The sequence below is a fragment of the Pleuronectes platessa genome, chromosome 14, assembly GCF_947347685.1.
Source record: "Pleuronectes platessa chromosome 14, fPlePla1.1, whole genome shotgun sequence".
Taxonomy (NCBI): Eukaryota; Metazoa; Chordata; class Actinopteri; order Pleuronectiformes; family Pleuronectidae; genus Pleuronectes; species Pleuronectes platessa.
The window spans coordinates 22,486,692-22,509,834 of NC_070639.1; the positions used below are offsets into that span (position 1 = coordinate 22,486,692).

General features: G+C 45.6%; 1 protein-coding gene across 5 annotated transcripts in view; it reads right to left on the reverse strand.

Annotated features, from left to right (window-relative positions):
- Window positions 1-223: 223 nt before the first annotated feature.
- tns1b (tensin 1b) overlaps window positions 224-23,143 on the reverse strand; it is a 116,229-nt gene continuing 93,309 nt past the window's right edge. For 4 of the 5 annotated variants that reach the window (XM_053439499.1, XM_053439497.1, XM_053439496.1 and 1 more), the window contains 15 exons: window positions 18,498-19,979; window positions 14,570-14,763; window positions 14,349-14,487; window positions 11,428-11,523; window positions 10,663-10,843; window positions 9,370-10,442; window positions 8,784-8,870; window positions 7,282-7,410; window positions 6,181-6,273; window positions 5,217-5,294; window positions 4,957-5,025; window positions 4,182-4,350; window positions 3,239-3,307; window positions 3,058-3,087; window positions 224-2,888 (listed from right to left, as the gene is read on the reverse strand). In XM_053439499.1, coding sequence (XP_053295474.1) covers window positions 2,750-2,888; window positions 3,058-3,087; window positions 3,239-3,307; window positions 4,182-4,350; window positions 4,957-5,025; window positions 5,217-5,294; window positions 6,181-6,273; window positions 7,282-7,410; window positions 8,784-8,870; window positions 9,370-10,442; window positions 10,663-10,843; window positions 11,428-11,523; window positions 14,349-14,487; window positions 14,570-14,763; window positions 18,498-19,979 — 4,028 coding nt within the window. In that variant the 3' untranslated portion in view covers window positions 224-2,749. The remainder of the gene's footprint in view (window positions 2,889-3,057; window positions 3,088-3,238; window positions 3,308-4,181; window positions 4,351-4,956; window positions 5,026-5,216; window positions 5,295-6,180; window positions 6,274-7,281; window positions 7,411-8,783; window positions 8,871-9,369; window positions 10,443-10,662; window positions 10,844-11,427; window positions 11,524-14,348; window positions 14,488-14,569; window positions 14,764-18,497; window positions 19,980-23,143) is intronic. The other variant, XM_053439500.1, reaches the window with a different exon arrangement.

The following is a 23,143-nucleotide window of genomic DNA, read 5'->3' on the forward strand; positions in this document are numbered from 1 at the left end:
GAACCTTGGTTCAGTGATGAAGCCGTACATTAGTCTTTTCTATTTAAATACAAACTACCTGAGGTCAAATTTAGTTTTATGGTATATATATCAAACTTGAGAGAAGTGATAAATGAAGGTTATTACACCATCCCCTCACCTATATGTATTCTTTAATAGTTTAAAGTTAATATAAAAGCCTGTAAGTCGCAGAGTGACACAAACAACGACAAACCTCCCCGTGTATTTTTGATTTGTACTGCTTTTTAATGTGTTTTTTTTTCCATCAGAAATAGTAAAAGCCATACACTGTAGCAAACCAAAAGTAACAAAGCTCTATACAGGCACAGTAGCTCATTCACACACATTCTAACAGTCCGCTCTGATCTGTGGAAGTGGGCCGACGCCACTGGACATTCAGTTTGAAGAGGAGGAGGAGGAGGAGGAGGAAGATCCCTCTTCTCTCGTAGGCAAAAATATAGATTCTTCTGTCTCGTAAGTTGTGGGCATCGATCTGAAAGGACGTGAGGACACTGGGTATACCAGTACGTATACTGGTTTCAGTCAGCCGGTTACTGGCTGACGTGAGCGTGCAGATTCTTTCTAATAAATAATAGAAGGTTCTAGTCAGATATAATAAGAAAAAGCCCTGTAAGTGCTGTATTTTTTGTTTTACTTTTTATATAAGTACATTTGAGTTAATGATGCCCCCCCACCCCCCAATACTAAACTTCATCTCACTATTTTACATCATGCTGCCATCAGGCAAAAATAAAAAGGGACGTGACCTCTGCACACTCAGATCTCCTACAGGGGCTCGAATGGGCAGTTTACACAGAACGCACTGGGATCCCAACTCAAATTCATATTTTAGTTCATTTTCTCAGTGATCAAATTTACCTCCAACAATCCAACCGGCCGTGACAACAGCTAAAACACTGTCTCAGAATAAAAGTGGGGTTCCATTGTAATGACCGCTCTTCACCACATGAGGGCAGCAGCTACTCACTGAACTGACTCCCTTTGAAAAAAAGAAGAGTCTGGGGATCGAACTTTTCTCCTTCTGTGTGGATGACGTGAACCGGGGGCGTGTTCAAAGTTCACGTCTCGTCTATTTGCTGTAGAAACACACCGATAATACTTTAACATGTTAAGTGCTAAACTTGGACAATGTATTTTTTCCAGGCAGGTTTAAGTTAAACAAAAACAACGTTGCTTGCATCACTTTAGGAAAACTCCAATTTGGACTTCAGTAACAACAATCTCTCACACAAAATATTTCCCCTCTTATTAAAAAAAAAAGATAAGAAAATCAACAACAACAACAACAACAACAAAATGCCTCCCCGAGAAAACGAGAATGTTAACAAAAGGAAGTAATGCTGTGAAAACAAAAAACATTCAAAACACAACAGTGATACACTTTTTTTTAAATGCACACACTTTACAACTCATATATACGTCAACGCTTCTTGACTTTAGCCAAAATAAAAAAAAAGCAACTTTTCTCTTCTCACTTTTCAGTAATCTTGATGTATACTTATATCATACATGTATACAAGATAACAGAGCAACAAAGCAACAAAAATAAATATCTTAAGTCACTGTTTGAAAGTTTTTTTTATATATATATATATATCTATATATGTATATTTATAAGTATAGCTTACTTTTGGGTAGGGTGTGAGTGTTAACAGTTTTGGCCGGCCGACGCAAAAAGGAGCTTCTCTCGATTGACGGAAAACTTTTCGAGGCAGGAAACTGAAGAGCGGGGGGGCACGATAAAACTTTTCTAAGAAGATCCCCACCCCCCCCACACACACACACACACAAAACAACTGGAGGCTGAGCTGTGAGCAGAGCAGAGGATGGAGGCCGACAGGAAGCTCGTCTTTCCGAACCTTTTTTGTTTGTTTGTTTGTTTGTTTTTTTCAAAAGTCTGTCTATTTGCATATTGAAGTTTTATATTCTTCTTCTTTCTCTTACAAAGCTCCGCATTAGAAAAACAAGTCAGGCACCACACGTCGTCTGGAACAGTCCTACTCAGAAAGCAGCCGAGAATATTTACACACAAACTCGCCGGTCGCACAACACGTGTCCCGAACGAGGACACGGCTTGGCCACGCGGCGCCGAGCGGAGCTACAGTATCAGTACATACAGGAACAACAACAACAAAAACAAAAAACAGTTCAGTAAGTTTTGATTAAGCAGCCATATTTGTTTTACAAAAAAGAATACTTCTGCCCCCCCGACGACGGCAAGCTACACACGCCCTGACTGCTTTAAAAAAAAAAAAAAAAAAAAAAATCTTTGGTTGACCAGTCGAAAGCCTGATAGATACACAATCCTCCTTTACATCACTCAACTTGACTTCTTCTTAAAAAAAACAACAGTTGCACACATCATGTCATTCCCTCTTCCTGTTTCGTGAGTCACGCCCCCCCCCCCACCCACACCGTCCAATCACAGCCACTCCCCCCATCCTGCACTTCCTCTGGTTCATTCTGGAGTCCGTCCGAGAAGAAAAAGCACATGCAAGCAAGCCACATGCACACAAACACACCACACACACACACACTCTCTGTCATGTCACCTTTCACTCACTCACACGAACACACACACACAGACACACACACACATTTGCCTTACAGAGCAGGAAAAAATAAGGTGGCGCGTCAAACCAAAGGCTAATTTTTCTCCAAATCAGAAAAGCAAGTGTCTGTGGTTAAAAAGGAAAGTCATAAAAGAAAGTGGGTTCTCTGCTGGCGCTCATTGCTTCTGCGCGGCGATCATCTTCAGGACGAAGTTGACGATGGCGCTGGCCGGCTGGTCGGGGTCCATCTCGGCGAAGAGGTGGCTGACGTTGTCCGTTGTGCTTCCCTGCTTTCGAGCCACGAAGCCAAACAGCCTGAGGGACAAAGAGAGAGACTCAGATCAGACAGGGACAAGGATCACAACCGTATCTGCAGAAAGTCTGAACTGGGTATAAATGACTAATCTTAAAGTTATGAGACTGCCCTCTAGTGGTAAGTTAATAAAACGTAATTCTATTAACAATAGAATGATAATCTACTTACTTGGATGTGCCTCCCTCAGGCTTCTTCCACCTGAGAAAAAACAAAAACACAAGTTAATTTTAACTTGTGTTAGCAGGTTAGCGTGGACTGCAAAAAGTTTGGGTCGTCCTTTTTATAGTTGAAGTAGTTTAAGAGGTTCTGAACCGGATCCACTACTAGAAGTTCATGTGTCTGCACTCACTTCCTGTCCTGAGGGTCGATGTCGCAGAACGTGACAGTGTTGTTCGGGTAGTGGCGTCGGAAGAAAAGCCTGAAACACAACAAACCAACAAAGAGCATTAGGGATAAATCCAGTATAAAAACATAGTGTAAAATCCCATTGTGCAGATGATGCTTTGTACGGATCATGCACATCTTTTAATGTGGCGGAAACATAAGCTTGATTATTAAAATGCTCATAAGCACCAGTACAGGGGCTCCAGTAGGAAATCAAAGTTTATCTATTCCAAACAAACTTAAAACTAACTTCAACAATAGTGGGTAAAATATTTGTTCAATATGTGATTAGTAAACTAACTTCACCTTGAAGCTTAATAAACCTGTCATCAAAACGTAATATTTATATCCTCATATTAACAAATGAGGACTTCTGAGTTGGGACAATATGCAGAAAATCCCCCCAGTCCTGCAGTGCAATGCACATATTTATATTTGGATATTTAAAAATGGTTACATTACATACCAGTACATATTGTTTAATTAATCAGTTATATTGATAACTTCTCTATAAGTTTGCATTAGTAAAGAGATGACGGGGAATCTGGGGGCAAGATATTTAAAGTGACATCTTAAACCCTGAAGTCCTGTTATACACATATATAGTTCAAATTTGTTATTTAATAGTTTTACAAAATAGATCCTGGTCCCCGCCACAAAAACAAATTTCAGATTTGAGTTGTTGATTGAAACACTGTAGTGAACAATAAGACCCTGATCCTCTGATCCTGAGTCAGCAGTTATTAACGGCCTCAGCTCGTGTGTAATGATTCACGTTGAAACTCGTCCTCTCAAAACAAATCTCCCCCGACGGGTTCAGGCATCAGTTCAGTTACATCTGCAGCACAGATCTCCAGAAGCAGAGCTGCCTCTCCACCGTGTGCTGCACCTGCACCACCCCCACTCACTTCCTCTGGTTGTCCGTCAGCGTGATGCCCTGAGACGACACCTTGAAGTGCACCACGGTGGCGGCGGGCGGAGCGGCGGCGGCCAGCGTCTCGGAGATGGCCTTGGCCACAGCCTGAGGCCCCGTGAGGGACTCCATGTCCACTGAGTTGATGTAGAGCACGTTGCATGCTGGGAAAGAGAGAAAGCGTCCCCAGGTCAGATTAAACAACAAACTAACAATGTCACGATTGGAAATAGAACTGTAATTCTGTAAAGACAAGTTGCAGAATCGATCCTGTTGGATGTTTTTAATGAAAACGATTGACTGAGACCTGTCCATGCAAATCTGTCTCCTCATTAGAGAGCATGCTTTCTGGAGACAAACTCCATCCAAGTCATTCCACATGAAACATTCTGCCTGTTACAGAGGAGAAGCCGGGAGCTGCTGTTAAGAGACGCATCACCGAGGGAGTTCTGTTAAACAGGGCCATTAATGTGTGTCTTTTATTTTTGTGTGCAGGTAACAACACGTAGACAGACAACACACACACGGGATGCACATTCCAGACGTAGGCGTCCAAATAAGTGCTCAGGGGTTTACCATGGGAGTCAGCAGGGGCCCTCTGCACTGGGATAACAAGGATGTCAGGTCGTCAGAACACGTGAACGGGATTATTCAGGATAACACACGAGCGGTGTCGTTACACAATCTTACAAGCTGCGTGGTTGTGTTAACATCTCAGAGTGGTGCAAAATGTGAAGGTGTGTAGCAGTGAGAGCGGGTCGATGTTTTACCTGCTCCTTGTTTCAGCCGCTCTACCAGCGGGTTCGTGGTCGCGACCGCCGGGGCCTCCTCCAGGAGATCTGCTCACAGGGACAGAGACAGGGGGGGGGCATCAGGTGACTGTTCATTTTCAACTATGTTTTTTACTTTATTTATTATACGTCTCACAACGCTGCACTCCTGGAACAACACTTGAAATCCCATTTGCTTCTACTCCTTTCTTTTTTAATATCTGAAATATTGATAATAATTTGATCTTATTGTCACGGACCTGTGGCCGGGATGAGCAGCTTGCAGGGCAGGGCCAGGGGAGTGATGGCATGTTGGTAGACCAGCGCCGACAGACAACCTGACAAACAGACACACAAAACACAGTTAGGATCAAGGATTCGTCCAGTTCACTTCATCCCTGGAATCAGCTTCTCACTCTGAACCCACAACTCGTCCTTCTGTGTTTGTTCTACTTCTCTATTAATCTAAAATATATCAGAATTTGTTTCTTCACTGTTGTGTTGTAGTGTTGCAGTTGGATTGTGTCTAGAAACTCGACAAATTTGTGTTTGACTTTTCCAAATACAATAATTCCAGCTTTGATCTTACAGTGAGATTTGAGAGGTTTTCATGTATAACTTCTGTTACACAATTAAATAAATATTAACATTTTAACATTCTACGTGCATTTGTGTTATTAATAGGAAATGGACAATTTTGGTTTATTCCTGTATTTCCCTCCTCCATAATTCATCCTTCAGCATTTAGTGAAATGTGTTTTGATTGAAGTTCATGGTGTTAAAATATAAATATAAAAATAAAACATAAACAAAGGAGGCGAAGAGAGAGAGAGGACTCGTGTTCAAGAGTTACGAGCTGAGGGCGAACGAGGAAGAAGAAAGAAGGTGACACGAGTTTACAGAAGTCGGCTTGGCCCAGTTTGGGATTTGGCAGAGGAGGACTGTACACACACACACACACACACACACACACACACACATACACACACACACACACACACACTCACTCACACACACTAACACACACAATTAGCAGCGTTAGATCACTTCAGTCAACACTGTAATTACAGGATTAGACATTACAGAAGTTGGAACTTGGTTCAGAAAGACGCACCGACACCATCACAGCGGAGGACTAATGTTTCATATGTCATTAATATCGTGCCAGTTGGCTTGTTGTGAGTGTGTGTGTGTGTGTCAATCATCGGGGGGGCTCCGACCTACCGAAGTAAGGCTCGTTGGGACAGCCCTTCAGCTTCACTCCTTTCGGGCTGCTCTCGATCAGGAAGTGCCTCACCAGCTCGTTGCTGACGTCCCCTGTGACAGAAGAGAGGGAGAGGTGTGAGTGAGTCCAGGTAGAACACAGACGATTCACCAGGAGACATCACCTCAGAGCGTCGGCTTTAAGATATTAACTTTAACTCCATCTCCCCCCCCCCGAGCTGAGACCAAAACAAGGAGAAGCTAAAGCCTGGTTAACACCGGAGGAGCCAAAGTAAATACTTGTTGTATTTGTAACGACTGCAAAACATCATGTCCTGTTTTTTTAAGCGTCTGTTTTTCTGTAAAGGCCTCATTGTACTTGTGAAGCACTTTGAGCTGCTTTTTATATTATTAATGCTTCATAAATAAAGTATATTATAATATCAATCTTCCTACTTAATCACCAAACATCCCTGTCTCTGTGTGTGTGTGTGTGTGTGTGTGTGTGTGTGTGTGTGTGTGTGTGTGTGTGTGTGTGTGTGTGTGTGTGTGTGTGTGTGTGTGTTGCACATTTGTCACAAACCGTTCATCTAATCGGCTTCAAACTTGCCATGTGTATTATTAATGTGAAGTGCTAAGTTTGGTGCAATTTGGACATGTGATACAGTACAAATAAAAAATAGTTAAGTTTAAAACAAACAGTGTAATTCATTACAGTTATCTCCCCCTATTACTTTATATAAATGTGTGTCTACAAAGTAAAAGCACAACTGTTCTTTTTGTTTCTGCAATGCTTTACATTGAGCTGACTTAAAGAGCTTTTATTTTGAAAAGTCAGAAGATTGGGTCGACTGCTTAACAGAGTCTGAAATGGCCAACACGCAATAAATGGAAAAATAGTTGATACAAAACTTATATATAAACCACACAGGTGAACAGTAACAACTTCATGGAGACTATAACCAGGTAGGATGAACACAACGTTTTCTAGTTTTCATAGACTGCTTATAAAAACCTCTGCACACGACAGAAACATGACATTATAGGTTTGTTTGAGGAGGGCTCAGTAATAAAAATGAATAATAATAATGATTAATAATAATAATAGGTGCTGCCCCCTACCTTTCTTGCTCTGATGCACGGTGGGCGGCGGAGAGGCCACCTTCATGGCCAAGCCGTATGCCCCCCTGAACGAGTGACTGTCCCGGATCACGAAGGCTCCAGGTTCCCTCTCCCTCAGCAGGCCGATGGCTGCAACACAGAAAACACTCACTTACTTCCTCTGTGTGGTTTCAGCTGTAGCCATGAGAGGCTAATTAGCTCCAGCTCGTTAAACCAGACAGAAACGCCTCAACAGCGATGAGACGGACTGTTCCAGGATCTGCAGAACTTAAGGTTCCTCTCAAAACGAATGGAAAGATGAGCTCAAGTGATTCTCAGGACGGGAGAGAGCGATTTGCTTTTCATACCGAACCGAGCTGAACTCTGGTGATGGGATGTAGAGGTCGGACCGAGTCAGAGAGTCACAGGATCAAAGACGTTAGAAGAAGAGAGAAACCAAGATGAAGGTGAAGTGAAGTTCTGTTTCTCTTTTTAATGAGATCACAGTCAGCCTGCGTCTCATTAAAACTACAACCTCTGACATGACACTTTGCTTCAGACGCTCCATTGTTCAAGAGAAACTCTTAACATCCGTTAGTTCACTGTTTAGTCCACGTGTGACAGTTCAGAGAAGGAAGACGGATGAGATGAGCAACACATGCAGATGTTCCCCTAATCCTCTGCATCTGGTGTGGCTTTCCTACAGGAAGTGCACAGGACTAAGTTTAAACTGTGCATCAGTGTGTGTCTGTGTGTGTCTGTGTGTGTGTGTGTGTGATGTCATTTTGTTAAGCATAGGCTTGCGTTTAACATGATATAATCCAATACGCTCCATGAGTGATTGCAGCTGGAGCAGCCAATAGCCACTGACCTCACAAGCAAAACACACAATCACTGAGGAGTTGTGTGTGTGTGTGTATTTGCATCTGCATGCACATTCATTATTGCGTGTGTGTGTGTGTGTGTGTTGCAAATACATTAATCAAAAGAGATTATGCTAAAGTCTCCTTAGATGTCAGATTCCACTGAAGCATCATGGATGAACAACAACAGATTATTCATTCCGACCACATTTTAAAAGCTTCACAGGAGTTTTCCACTAAAAACATCGGTGACCCAGTTCTCCATGGGAAACCAGCACCAGAACATTTCCTACAATTTTCAATCGCAAGTTTTTAAAATTTGGTCCCAACCTGCTCCTTCAAACTTTACACTTTCAGCTCCTTCCAGACATTTCTGCTTGCATTCATCTTTTTTCTAATAGTTACTCCTTTTAGAAATATTAATTTGTACTAATCACATTCATCTGATCTTGGCCTCTACTTTTTATCATCATATATTTTTCCAGCTTGATTCTGCAGAACTTTGCAGAGCATGTAGATTTCATTTGTCCCTACATGGCCTCACAGGAAAAGTCTCTGAGGTGTGAGGCTGATATTGTGTATAGTGTTGGTTCTGATTGGACCTGATGGAACACGATAAGTATTAACAGAAAACATCTGAAGACCCGATCACACTCTTACCTTGCTCCCTGGAAATGTCTGGCTTGTACCAGAACTTGGACGTGTCCTGGACAAACTTGACATTCAGTCTGGAGTCAGGATTTCCATCTGCAATGAAGAAGAAAACGAACAGATTCAGATTTATGACGATATCCAAGGTTGTCACGTTTGAAGTAGGGTCTTCTCAATCTGTAGATATTAAAGGCTCAATCTTTCATGAGGCAAACAGAATGGTTCTTATATTTAAGATGATTTTCCACAACTGAAAACTGTGGTCGTGCAGATACACCTGAAAGCTCTAATATAACATATTCTCAACATTTCTCCTTCTGTGTTCAAATTATTTCTAACTACTCCAGACTATAAATATTGTTAAACCATTATTGCTCTGTCGGTTGACACACAACTGTTGAAACATCCAATATTTCAATATCCTGTATATTGTGCTGCATCATTATGTTGCTTAGACATTATGATGTTCCTTTGCTTGAGGAGATCTTCTCTATCTAGACCTCTCTGAATGTTAAATGATTCCCCTTGATCTAACAGCGATGATCTTTATTTTGAAGAACCATGCTGCTTCAGAGAACTCAGAGAATGTCCTTACCAGGGATATTGAACCTGGAGAAGTCCGAGAGGGTGTGGAAGTATCCCAGCGTGCTTCCTCCAGCCACTGGAGGCATTATCTTCCCGTTCAGTGTGCCATAGGACATCGCTCCATTCGGTCTGTCACCACTCGACATGCGCCTCTTCTCTGGAAGCTGGGGCTGGAGGCCCGGGGCTGGGCTGCCCTGCCGGAACCCTACACCCATCCCCATCATCCCCCCATCCTGGAAGCCTGCAGGCGAGATGGGGAAGGAGGGAGTGGGTGGTCCCTGGTAGCCTGAGGAGCTGCTCTGCCTCGACAGGTTCCCGTGCCTCTCGTCTGGGGTGGTGTAGCCGCTGTGCATGGGGTGACGGTCCAAACTGGGGCTTCTCTGGGACACCTGCGACACAGACGGGTGCCGGCCCAGAACCGGACTCCCTTGGGGGTGTGTGATAGACGGCTGTCTGCTGAGCACAGGGCTGCTCTGCAGGGTCTGACCCAGGGAGGGCTGTCGACTGAGGACCGGGCTCCGCTGGGACCCCTGTCCCAACGAGGCCTGTCTGCTGAGGACAGGGCTATTCTGAGCCCCCGGGGAGAGACGCCGACCCAGCATGGGACTGCCACCTGGCATGTGACCCGGCATGTGACCCGGCATGTGACCCGGCACGCCCACATCATAACCATTAGCTGTTGATGTTTGCTGACACATGACTGAACCGTCCTGGTGAGCACTCGAGTGCTGCTGCAGGACGGGACTGTGAGTGGAGCCGTACATGTTGGTCCGTTGCAGTGCATGGGGACCTCCATGGCTGAGGGTGTTCTGGGGGGGTCCTGAGGTGTGCAGGCTTGAGTCTGAGGCCCCATATCTCCCCAGGACAGTGTTTGGGCCAAGGTAAGACATTGCAGGGGTGGGAGTGCCGTGGTAGAAGGAGGCTGGAGAGCTGGAGTCCAAGTAGGAGGAGGTGGGAGTGTTCACTGCCTGGTAGGAGGGGGTGGGAGTGGGGTAGGCGCTGTCTGTGGCCTGGGAGCGGAAGCCTGAATCAGTAGTGGGCTGGGACGGAGTGCTAACACTGCTCTCTGCTAAAGGATGCTCACTGGAAGAGAAAGAAGAGGGTTTATTTACCAGCTGTACATTTTATTGTAGAGGATTTAAAAAAACTGAGTGATTGACAGGGATTTCTCATCAATCCTTTATCTTTAAAACTCATGGGACCATGAAGAAGTCTTCTATAGAACACTTATCTCTTATAATTTCTTATAACATATGCTATATATCTAACCTAGAACATAAAAGCACTGTAGCATTTGACTCACTCTTGAGAGCTCTGGATGGGACTGCTGCTGGACAGAGGAGGGTTCAGTGTGTGGGTGGAGGGACTCAGACTTCTCTGCTGGTTTGGTGTCTCTCCCAGTGGACTGAGGCTCAGTGGTGACGTGGGCGCCTCTCCACCTCCCGATGCCGACCTCGCCACCGACTCCACGTAGCTTCTTGGTGCTGCAGGACACAGGAAGACAGTTTCCCCCATTAGCATGATAAGTCAGTGTCCTTCCTGTGTGTATAACATGATGATGAAGAAATAGCTGTAATGATGATCATGTATTTTGCCGTGAGAGCGTTTGTGTTTTCTATCCCAGTTGATGAGAATGGAGAACGTCTGGAGACACATGAGGCTCGGGTGGAAAAATGGGGTGGAGGAGATAAGGAAAATCTCATTTCCGATTTATGATTCTTGTGGCATCTTAGCCGGACTCTTACCTTCCTCATCCTCACTGCTCTCATCATCTGTGGAGCATCAGTGGAGATAATCCAGAGGAGAATGTAGAGGAGCAAAGGAACAGCAGGGGGAGTGTGAGCAAGATCTATTTCACTTTGTGTTATTATGGAGACTTCATATCAGAAAGTCTTACAGCTGATGAGCTGATGTGTTGAGTTCTATGTTGTTTACAGAGGCCAACTCGACTTTTAACGACATCTAAATACAATCATTTGGATTTTGCTCTTCTCTAGTCATCTCCGTGTCTACAGGGCCGATACACGAGGTTGTGATTCTCGTGAAGTGTCGGAGTGGGACGACCAACCTGAGCCAGTTTGATGCAGGAGGATCTCTGCTGGGTTGTGGGGCTTCAAGCCGAGGGCTGACAGTGGAGTCCTGGCAAGACCGGGAGGGGACCGACCTGAGGGGGGAGGGACAGTTGTTAGGGCACAGCCTCGTGTATCACAGACATCTTGACGGGTGCGACCTGTTGTTTTACAGTTTTACATGATCAAGTCTTTCTATAGGTCTATAAAAGACAAACACAAGAATCTAAACTATATTTAAATACCTCCGCCAAGGAGAAGACTGTTTGTTTGGTTGTAATATGAGTCAGGGAAGAAAGATTACTAATAATTGTGTCACTTTACACTTTACACAGGACTGGTATCTATGAGTGTGTAAAATTTGATTGAATATAAGTGGACTGTTGGGCCTTGGCGGAGGTCTGGGCTCTACTGAGTTTCCATATGAACTGCTGAATACTTTATATATTTACATTATATTTGACAATCTAGTTCATGTGCTAATACACAGGTACACAGCTGTCAAGACGAGGAAAACATCATCCACACACACACACACGAGCAACGTGTTCAGCAGGGGTGTGCCCATGCCTCATGCTCTGATGGGGGGGGGGGGGGGGGGGGGGGGGGGGGGCAAAACATGCATGTGACCAAACACAATGCGACAAACGTCACAACACGTCTCACTCTGCCAGCAGCAGAATGAGACGTGTGTCAAACACAAGTTCACGTCAAACAGAAAACATGAAGCACGTGTGGGGAATTCACATTGTGTTTCCTCTAGTTTTACAGAAATGTTACAGCTGTATCACTTAGTTATAAACATGTGTGTGTTTTACATTATTTATCTTAGCAATGCTAGAGTGACGTTATTCCTTAGAATTAATTATTAATTCATTAATTCTTAGTCCTTTGCAGTATCTGACTACTCGTTTTTTCCCTCCACGAAAAACTTTTGAGGAAACTCAACTTATTGCTACGTACTTTGCCTATAAACAAAAGACAGGAGGTAAATGGCTCGTACAGTACAGGCTGATGTGGGGGGGGGGGGGCAGGCAGGGGGGCTATTGTGGTGACACATGACAGCAACAGAAACCCAAACACAGATGAGATGAGCAGTAACACAGAGCAGCAGTAGCCGAGAGAGTGAGGAGTTTGTGTGCTGCAGTGTGTGTAGCTCTATGTGTGTAGCTCTATGTGTGTATTCCTGAGCCAAAAAGGTGTTTGTCAGGATTCTGCTCCAAGGAAGAACTCAATCAATTTAGGTCATTCAGGGGAATATGATGTTTTTCAGCATTTCCTTATTTCTTAATTCAAGGATCTTAAAAATCTGGCAAATTAAGGGGACTGATATTTATGTTTGTGAGCAATTTGGTGCAGATCTTAAACGTGGTTTTGTGTGTTAACTGTCTCTAATGGGACTAATATGACTGATGTGTGTGTGGGTGTGTTTGTGTGTGTGTGTGTGTGTGTGTTGGCTCCACACTGTGTCCACCTTGCTGCCGGTGCTGCTCTCTTGTGGCTCTCATGCTAAAGCGGTGAAGGACTGTGACAAGTGACGGGTAAAGGGGGTCGACCGAGCACAGAGGAGGGGGAGGGATTTGGGAATGGGGGGGGGGGGGGGGGGGTCAACATGGCTGACGTCGTGGGACAGTGGAACTCCGGTAGAGACGTGCATCCTCCACTTACCAAAGAATCCAAATCAATTCTTTGAAGTTGAAACCTAGATGCCCCACCTTTACTGGCTGGTGCCGAGTGGACACTTGAGGGGATTGTGGTTTCCTCTACGTATAGATCACACTGTCTCACGTGCACTAATCCATTAACTAACCATGCGTCCCTTTAACACGTTTAACTGCAAAACTGAGTTAACTGATGACAGCAGTTAACTCCACTGTGTGCGACTGGGGAAGAGACAAACCCGTCCCTGCTCAGGGGAGGGGGGGGGGGGGAGCGATGTGACGCCACCGAGCGGGTGTCACAAATATGATGGGTGTGATTTTTAAGACCAGATTTGTATGGGTGTGCCCGGGGAGAGATAGACATTGAGGTCTGGATGAGGTAACTGGTGGAGTTGGCAAACAACACGTTACCCAACACACGACTTTTGTTTTTGGGAGCGAGACTGAGAGGAGGGCGGGGCTTCGGGGTTCGGGGTTGTTTGTGTATAAGTTGGTTTGTCTATATTTGTTGTTGTTTTTCTGTTATTCTAAAAAGATTCTGCAGACTTGGCTTCTCCTCTCTTTCCTGTTTCTTATTTTTTGTACGATCGTGCTTCCATTGGATGACTGCAGACATTCTTGTGAGAAAAAGGAGGGATTCATTATGAGACGTGGCCTCTCAGGCATTCGGATGAGCTAACACAAGAACCAGAATGCCGCAACTTCCCACTCGCTCACCGGCCACTGGGAAGAGCAGCCCGTTTGCAATCTGAACCAAAATGGGATTAGGTAACCGGAGGGATTTGGTTTCTATTCTCAGAACGTGTGGTACCAAATGGAAAAACACGAGGAGAGTAAGTACTGTAAGAAAAGGTTTTTCCTTCACTGGATTCTATCATAAGTTAAATTTCTGATCGTCCCACTAAACATGAGCATAAGTTGATGATTGCTGAGTAACCACCTCGCCACAGAAAAATCTTTATAATAGGTTAAATGAATCAAAAAATATAATATACTCATGTTAGGGCAAAGCTTATGCTGCCAAGGATGAAGAAGGAGGAAAGAAATTATTCAACATGAGGTTTTTAAGTTTCTGCAAGATCTTATAAATGTCAGTTGTTTTGTTTCTGTGGATGAAATTGCTTTCCTGCGTTTTGGCAGAAGGGTGAGAACAACACTCGTTATAATCTTCATTAAGGACATTGATCGTTTCATCAAATTGGGTAACTAGTGAGGTCTGAGCTCCACAGTGCCCTCTGTCAGCCGGAGGGGGAACTTACACAGGTTGAAGTAATGGGTTTGCGGCGAGATGGGGAAGGCAGGGGTTTGGGGAAACACCTCACCACCAAGTGTGGGTGAAGGACTAACGGGGACTCCATCCATTTCCTCGAAGGCCTCCCGGTAGCTGTGCATATTTCTCTGTAGAGGGAAAAAACAATGAGAGGAAGAAAAACAAAAGCACACACGTCAACATCAGGTGGAAGAAAGATAAACGTTCTACCTCCTTCGGCCGCCCACCGGGGTTCATCGCTAGGGCATTGACAAACTCCGGAGACACACATCGCACAGGGGATCGAACTGGGACATCAGGGGACGGGTCGTCGTCCGGACCATTCTGATACTGGCCGTCGCTGGCGAGGCGCTGGCGAGGCAGAGTCGCGGTCTCGTCCAGGGACAGCACACGGGCCTGGACACCTGAGAGGACACGAGAGGGAGCGTTAGAATGTCCCTCAGTGCTGCTCCATGCTGCTGCTTCCCTCCATCGGATGTTAATAGTTACCAAGCTTCGTGAACGCTCACTGCTGTGTGCAATTTGCAGGACAATCAAACAATACAGAGCATTTGCGGGAGGCTGCGGCTCTTCACACTTTCCAATTTCACATGCACACACACACACACACAAACACACACACACGAGGTTAATGTCGGCTGATCAAACTTAAACCTGTTAAATCACAATCACAAGGAAATCCTTTCATGAGTTCATTGATCAAAGCCGCTGCACCAAGTTATATCCCTAACAAAATACAAGACAAACTTTTTTTCAGAAAACAAAAACACAACCTTGGACAATAGCTACATAAATATTCCCTTTCTTGTAGCGTCAGCTGAAACTAATAAGCAACAGTGTTTTTTGGAAGACTGGGAGAAAATATGTTCTCTGTTATACGCTGGTGCAAAGTGAATGTTTGCTATCTAATGCGTCAATGTGGCCAGATCTGGCTGCGCCTCAAAGCAACCAGTAAGCTCATTTGAGATAATCTGAATCGAAGTGGGGGAGCCACAGATAGAGAGAGGGGGGGGGGGGAGAGAGAGAGAGAGAGAAAAAGCCACCGATATAAAACAAACAGGATTTGAGTTTAAGAGATTTAAGCTAATATGCCATGCCACTGACTGGCAGGTCGAGGCTACGGCGCATGAAAAGCTTTGGAACAGATAAAGGTCAACAGGAGAAAGTGAAGGGGGAAGAATAATGGGTTTAAGAAACGCCTGGGAATGGTGAGATAGTAAATTCTGTTTGCTGAAGCAGTTTACCCTGTAGCTTTTCTCTGGGTTGCTATCTTGATGTGTCCAATTCTGATTGAATGTATTTCTCAGACAATCTGAAAACAAAGAGCAGCTTGTAGGAACTTTAAAAGTATGACTTAAGGCTTTTGTCCGTCATTTCCATACACGGGGGGAATAAAACAACACGGACACACCCTACGAGCCGGCTGTTGTGGAAACGGTGAAAAATATAAAGTCCTATTGATTCACTCGATTTCGCTCTAAAGTGAGGGAGCAGCACCTGTGAAAATTGGAACAGCTAAACAGTTAGAGATGAAGTTCACTGCCAACGTCACGTCGATTTAAAAAACCTCTTCGTCAAGCGAGTGGAATCGTCTCAACACATGTGTTTCTATTATCGACGGTAAATCACAATTTTTTTACACAATAGAAAGAAATCAGGGGCGAGCATGTGCCAGCGCAGCCATCTGTCTGGAGGCTTCACCCTGCCAACACCGGGCGTTGGCAGGGTGCTACGGCAGCTCCGAGAAGCAGGGGTCAACACCCCCAAACAGAAGCACACCCACTTTTGCACCAACCCTGGAAAACCGAGAACCAGATGTACCCACGATGCACTGCTCCTCGCTGGCAGAGCAATGTCAAACACTGTGCCGTTGCCCTGGCCACGGCTAATGGTTTCCAGCTGGGACTGGGACTGAATATCTTTCTCTTTTCTTTCTCCTCCCTTTTAGTTTTTTTTTCCAGCTATTTGAAATCCAGTGATCACGTGGATTAAGCATGAGGCTGGTTCCAAAAGCATAAACTTGATAGTCGAGCCGTGGGTTTTCTTTTGTTCTGAGAAAAGGGAATAAGTGTAACACCTGCACTGGACACAGGTTATCCCAGGTAGGAGGGAGGGAACTGCATTCTTGGCTAAGTCCGTTCATCATAGTATCATAGTCGATCATAGTATTGTGTCTAATTTATTTCAAGTATAACTTAATTCTTTAACTCAACGGTTGTCGATCAGTTAACTTTGATTTAAAGTGTTGCATCACTCAAACGCTGTCTGCAGACTGCCCCCCCGACACAGAACCATACTGTCTGCATTGTAATGGCTGTCTCCCAGTGGACACATACCGCCTCAGTGGTGTTTCCAAGTAGGGCCGGTTCTCTCTCGTAGATTTTGTGTCCCTTTGTAAAATCTTCAAAAACAGTGCAAGTGAAGAAAGCCGCCGTGAATGAGGCCAGTGTATCCTGGCCTCGGTATTGTTCCCCTCATTTGGGAAAACGGATCTTGTGACATGTGCTCTCCTGGTAAGAGACAGAAGCTCCTTTGTGTTTCCCCCCGTCTCGTTCTTGTGAAACTTTAACATTATCCAATTTAGATTTTTTTTCCCGGCGCAACAGTTAAAACAGGATAATTTCCTCGAGATAGCAAATTGCAAAAACTCAAAACAAGCAGCAATGAGGGGGTAAGTGGAATATGTGAAAAGGAAAAGTGTTAGATGGTTAGTTTGATGATGGTGCTCTGCAAACCTGATAATGACTGAGATGAAAGTGAGAAAGAGAATCAAAAGAGAGCGATGCGGTAGTCAACAGTTAGAAAGGATAAGTTATTAGATTCAACCAAGGCCCCACTGCACTCGCAGGCAAAGATACAGACGTATAACTGGATTGAAGGAACACTCCTTCTTTCTGGAAGTGTTCCTTCAGACAGGATGGGAGAACCAACCCGGGAGGGAGTGAGAACGGCGGTGCTCAGACTGAGAAGAGGTCATGCTGCTGGGGATGACTCTTTGGGCACGAGCCGAGTATTCTGGGTAAAAAGATGAATGATGAGAGAGGGAGAGAGAGAGAGAGAAATATAATGATGATGACGACAAAACTGAAAGGAGAAGGAAAGGGGACAGATGATGAGGTCCATGACCAGGACAGAGAAACAAGAAGGTGACGGACATATTCCACATATTTCATCTCTTTGACAGATGTTGGGTCTTGAGTGTGACGCAACCTATGAATCCTACATTATAAACCACACACTGTTTAGCTTTAGGGTTGATTTTTATAATACAGGAACCAGCACCCTTCATTGGCTTCAAATGGTGATAAACCAGCACTTACTATTGTATAAAGAGAACAGTGGCACTAAAGTGAAATGGACCGTATTGTTCACTTTCTAGACGTGTGTTGACTTTGCCCCGTGTTCCCGCTGCTCTGCAGGAAGTCTGATGTGCTTATCTGGGGACAGTCAACCTGCTGGAGTGGAGAACACTTCCTGTTTGAGCCTGAGTAATGGAGACGGATGAGGTGACATTCAGGAAACGAGATATAGGAACAGAGCGGTGTTTTCCAAGAGAGATGAGTGCACAGTGCACAGCTGATGGAATCAACAACTACTCCTCAGTACTTGCTCTGTCCTGAATGTTCTGCCAGGTGATATGATGAATAACACTTGATGAATTAATGATGACCATTTCATTTGGAATCTAGCATCAGCAGTTGTTGTTGCACAACCGGGTGATGTTGTTATCGTCTCCTTGTCGGTGTTGTGGTGCTTCAGTCGAGGGCTGCAACCACAATTCAGCTAATTTAAAGTGTTGTGGGAGAAATGAGGAGGGGGGGGGCTTTTAAGAAAATAGGTGCTCAGGCCAGACAAGTGGTACCAAACTGGTCCTAAAATGGACCTCTTTAAATGGAAAGTAAAACAGCTTCATGACTCATCTTTCCATGGCATCATGCTAAGAAAGCTGCTGTGTTGTTCTCGCCGAAAAGTACATGGAAGGTAGAAGTAAGTTGTAAAGTGGTCACAAGCCATAATCACGTGTGGTTACTCTTTCCCCAGGTGGAGGAATGAAATCACATTAATATAAGCAACCTCCTTTTATAAATGAACCGAGCAAAGTTAACAAATGGAGAAACATGTAAGCATGAGATCTTACCAGCCACTCTTTGAGCCACCAGACCTTCCACGTTGAAGTCATCATTGGCCTCACTCTCTATCGGCTGAGGTGATGCTGATGCAGTGGTTCTCTGGGGCTCAGACACCTCTGCAGAATGGGACAGTGTGCTCGGTGGATAGGTGTTGATGGGCTTCAGCTGGAAGTGTCCCACTACAGCAGGGGAGACTTGTGAGGGAGGACTTGTTCCAGTGGTTTCAGAGATGTAACTCAGTGATCCATGGACTGGTGGAGGCTCTGGTGTCGTCGGTTTTCCAGCTGACTTCAGAGCTGGTGACACAGAACCTGAAAAGTGAATGGCAGACTCACCCTGGTAGGAGGGTCTGGTTTGGCTCTGGGAAAAGGACGGCTGTGTGGTCACTACAACACTGTTTTCCCACAGTGGAGCACTTTGGGACTTTGGCACCGGTGTGGAAGCTGGATCCAGGTCCAGCATGAGGAGATTAAGGGTTTCGATAGATTGCTCAATCTCTTGCTGGGAGGCGCTCTGGCGATGAGGGAACTGTGGGAGGCTGTGGTGGCTGGGCATCACTGCTACAGAGGGAGGTGAACTAAAAGTAAATCCTTCAGTTACTGGCTCCTCAGGTACACCGAACCGCTGCCAAACATTAATACCACGCTGGACGGCATCCCTGCTACTTGTGGTGCGAGCAGGAGCTGGTGGCATAGACTTTGGTTCTTCACCGAATGACTGAGAGCGGTACACACTGCCATTCTGGGTGGCCATGTAAGTAACCGATAATGGCGCTGAATCACTTTGGCTTAAAGTGACAGGTTTGTCGGGTCTGCCAACATGTGGCTGGACGGTCTCCAGAGGCTTTTCTGGAGCACTGCGCTCCAGATACGGCACATGGTCCTGACCATTGATCAGTGACTCCGACTGGTAGTAGAGGTCGGCTGGTGTGGCCCTCCCATCAGTGGAGGAGAACGTCCCTAGACTGTCCACACTGTTGCCCTCTTGACTGGTAGGAAGCTCATCATCTAAAATGTCTGTTTCACGGTCAATGCTAGTGTGCCCATTGACGTGGACCTGGGCAGGCACCAGGTGAAGCATCCCTCCAACAGCAGATGTCGGGGTGGCCAGGTAGCCCTGTCGGTGCATGGGCCCCTCCAGTCCACTCAGAAGCTGCTCCAGCTCCTGTTTCTCCTGGGGACTGATCGGTTGTTGGGCAGGTGGTGTGAGGCGATGGGGCGAGGATGACTCCTCAGCCACAGGGACGTGTGTCTGGCTCACTGTGGATGCATGAGGGGCTGCTGCCGCATCATCAGTCCGGTCAGTTTTGATGGAGGCGGTGGAGTTTCCTGAGTCACTGCTCACTGATAAGGCGTGGTCCACCACGGGGAGGGCATGTTCCGCAGCAGTGGGAGGAAGGCCATTCGCTGTGACTGCTCCTTCAACAGCCTCCTTTTTGCGAACTTTGGCGTAGAGGCTGCCGTCCAGGGGTCCTTGGGTATGGATGACTTCTGAAACAACAGGTATGAGAAAGACTGATTAAAATCCCATTTAAACGATTTGTATTTAACCAAACACAGCAACGAGTCAACATTTATATGTACGGCAATTTAGAATTACCCAAGTATTTTTAGAGTCACAGGTCATTTGGCCTTTACAGCAATAAATGTGTAATCGGCTAAATATAAGCACACAGTGTTTGTCAAGGCAAGACTGAGGAGACAGACGTGGAGTGTTGGTGTGGGCATGGCCAAAATAGCTGCAGTTAAATTAAACACTGGCCCATGTCCACCTATTCCGCCAGCTTCAGGAAATGAGCAGGGTCTGTGGCATCCACTGTGGAAAGAACGATGAGGAATCACAGGAGCCTGCTTTGCACTTTCTCGAGCCATGTTGGATTTATCTGTGTCACCTGAGAAATACCTGCACAGCAGAAGGTGAATGGACATCACAGCCTTTTAAAATGACCCAAACGTTAGATCAGGAACTCAGTTGGGAGGGTACAGTACGGATTGTGTTCACCAAGTGCAAATGCACGTGTACACACTTAGTACATTCACACATAGCCACACCCATGTCCAGTGATGAGGAACTAGGGTGTTCCAATGTGAAGAATTTAGTCATCACTGGAAAATCGGACTCACAGAGTAAGAAAGGCCTGGAGTCCTTTCCCTGGCCTCCAAAGCCAAAAGAGAAACAAAAGCATAATGGTCATACTAAAAAAGTTAAAACACACACACCACCACCAACAGAGCATCACAGATATCCAAATATATGAGTCTGTTCCTCAAAAGAGAAACGAATAAAAACTATCAAGTTCCCCACATCCTCAGCACCGTTCAGTAACAGTTTCTGTGGTTCAACATAGTTCAGGAAGGCAAAGAGAAAAAAACAATACCTTGTCAGATAATTTGTCTTCCCCAGTCCATTACAGTTACCAAGGAACCTCATAACCCATAAAGAGGCAGGCTGGGGAAACCGAATCAGATTCTACAGCTGGGACAGGAGCTGCACAAAGAAGCTGTCTGTGCCTCTGTAACTTATAGATATCTCCATCGCAGGCTCGGTGAATGCAGCGCTCTGTGGCTGAGCTTGGTGGGCGTGCACGAGCTGGATGCTGCGAGGTCTCCTCGGTTGGCCCCGAGGCAACTTGCCAAGGGAATGGCGCACTGTAGCTGTTCCCCTGCCAGGCTGCTGGTAGAAACCAATCCGGTGGTTCCTGGTCAGAGGAAAACTCGGTGTATGTTTACTCTGACTAATCCCTCATTTGGTTTACTTTGATTGGTACAATAATGGACCGCATTGGGGGGGGGGGGGGGGGGGAGAGGAGTAGCCTCAGACATGTCTAGTCTTATGCTAATGGCCTTTGGTCTAGTCAGCCAAGTTAATCAAAACTCCAGGTAGTTGCCAGTACTCCCATAGTCAGCACAGACTATAAAGGGCCATACAAGGCTGCACATTTTCTGTGTTTGTGAAGCTTTTCATGAGAATTCTCTACAAATATAGTTGCTAAGACGGGAGGATCCAAAACAAGCCATCATCAATCATTTATATAGCTTATGAAAATGCTTAAGTATCAAATTAGGGGCTGCACAAACATTCCAGTCCACATAAACACACACACACACAAGCACACACACACACACACCATTAATGCATCCATCATCCCGATAAACATAGACATAAGTCATGAAAGAAGAGCTCCCCATGCTTTCTCCATTTCACCACCTTTCCCATCACCTGCACTGTGGCTAAATGTGACTCACACAGTTCAGAGGATCAGTCCCACGTCTCAGCCAAGTTCACATCCCCGGACCTCACAACTACAGCACATCCACAAGTTACCTCAAAGTAAATCAACGCCTTGTCAGGAGGAGGTTCCCCTACCTGAGAGAGTAGTGGACGACGGCAGCGTCTCAAACTGATCTGGGAAAAGCCCTGCGGAGGAGCCCCCCCGAGGTGGGGACATGAGGGATTACAGCAGGAGTTAGAGGAGTTGGTTTTGGCTACAGCTCCTTCTCCTCCTCCCTGTGTCCTGAATAGCTCGCTGTCTGGCCGGATCAGGAGAGCTGCTGCTGCTGCTGCTGGCTGCTCAGTGGCTCTCACTAGTCTGAAGGCTTGTCCCTGCTGTGTGTGCGTATGTGGGAGGTCTATCACAACAGCCTGTTCGGCGGTGCATGAGCAGAGGTGGGAGGGCGAGGAGCCACTGAGATCCAGAGTTTGATAGAATGACATCAGTCCCATTAGGTTCAGCGCCTTCGCACACACCCACTTCCTTGATGCACAGTTTCTTAAAGCCCAGTTTCCCTGACTTTTCACTCAAGAGACCACTCCTGTAAAAACTGTGGCTAAAATAAAAGACAAACTAAAAAGTATATCTCATCAACGCATACAGCAACATTGGCAGAAATAAGTCCTGTCTATGTTCATATACAGATCGATGCCCCCTCCTCTAGCCAGCTGGTGTCAAAAACACTCGTGTAATGGAACGAGCTTCTTTTCCGAGCTCGGAAGCAGAAAGAAAACCCCTCCCTGCTGCGGCCAGATGGAGAAACCAGAGAGAGAGGCTCACTGGGTGAACTGGGAGGGTCCCGATCTGACTTCTATAGAATATAAGGAGGTCTTATAACAACTTTTAGTAAGAAGGCACAACTTTCCCCCCCAGAGTCTGAAAGCTCTTCAGTCTGTTGTGTCATCTAAACACATCAACATGCTGGAAGATCACTTTACAACTGTAAATGTGACTTTGGCCTCTATTCACATCCTCATTTCACGGCAATTTAATGGAAATTACATGATATGGTTTCAATCTGATTTTCCTCTTTTGACTCACAGATGTTTAACCCCCCCCCTCGTCTCTTAAAGCTTTCTTTTCTTCTCTCTCTGCTCCCCCACGTCCCTCCCCTGGCCTCTCACACTTTTCTTTCAGTGACGATGATGATGATTGCGATGAGCTTCCCTCCTTCACATCAAATGGAAGCCCGCTGTCCTCACACCTCTTTAACAAGTTCACGTCTTCACTTCAGACGATGACGTGACTGATGAGCGATCCACGGATTCACAACATCCCCGTCTGTGCCACAGAAATCTAATCTGTCACTTTACACCTGTGAGACGTTTTACGGCGAGCGGTCTATTTGTGTTTCGGCTGCTTCTGTGTGTGCTGCTACGACTG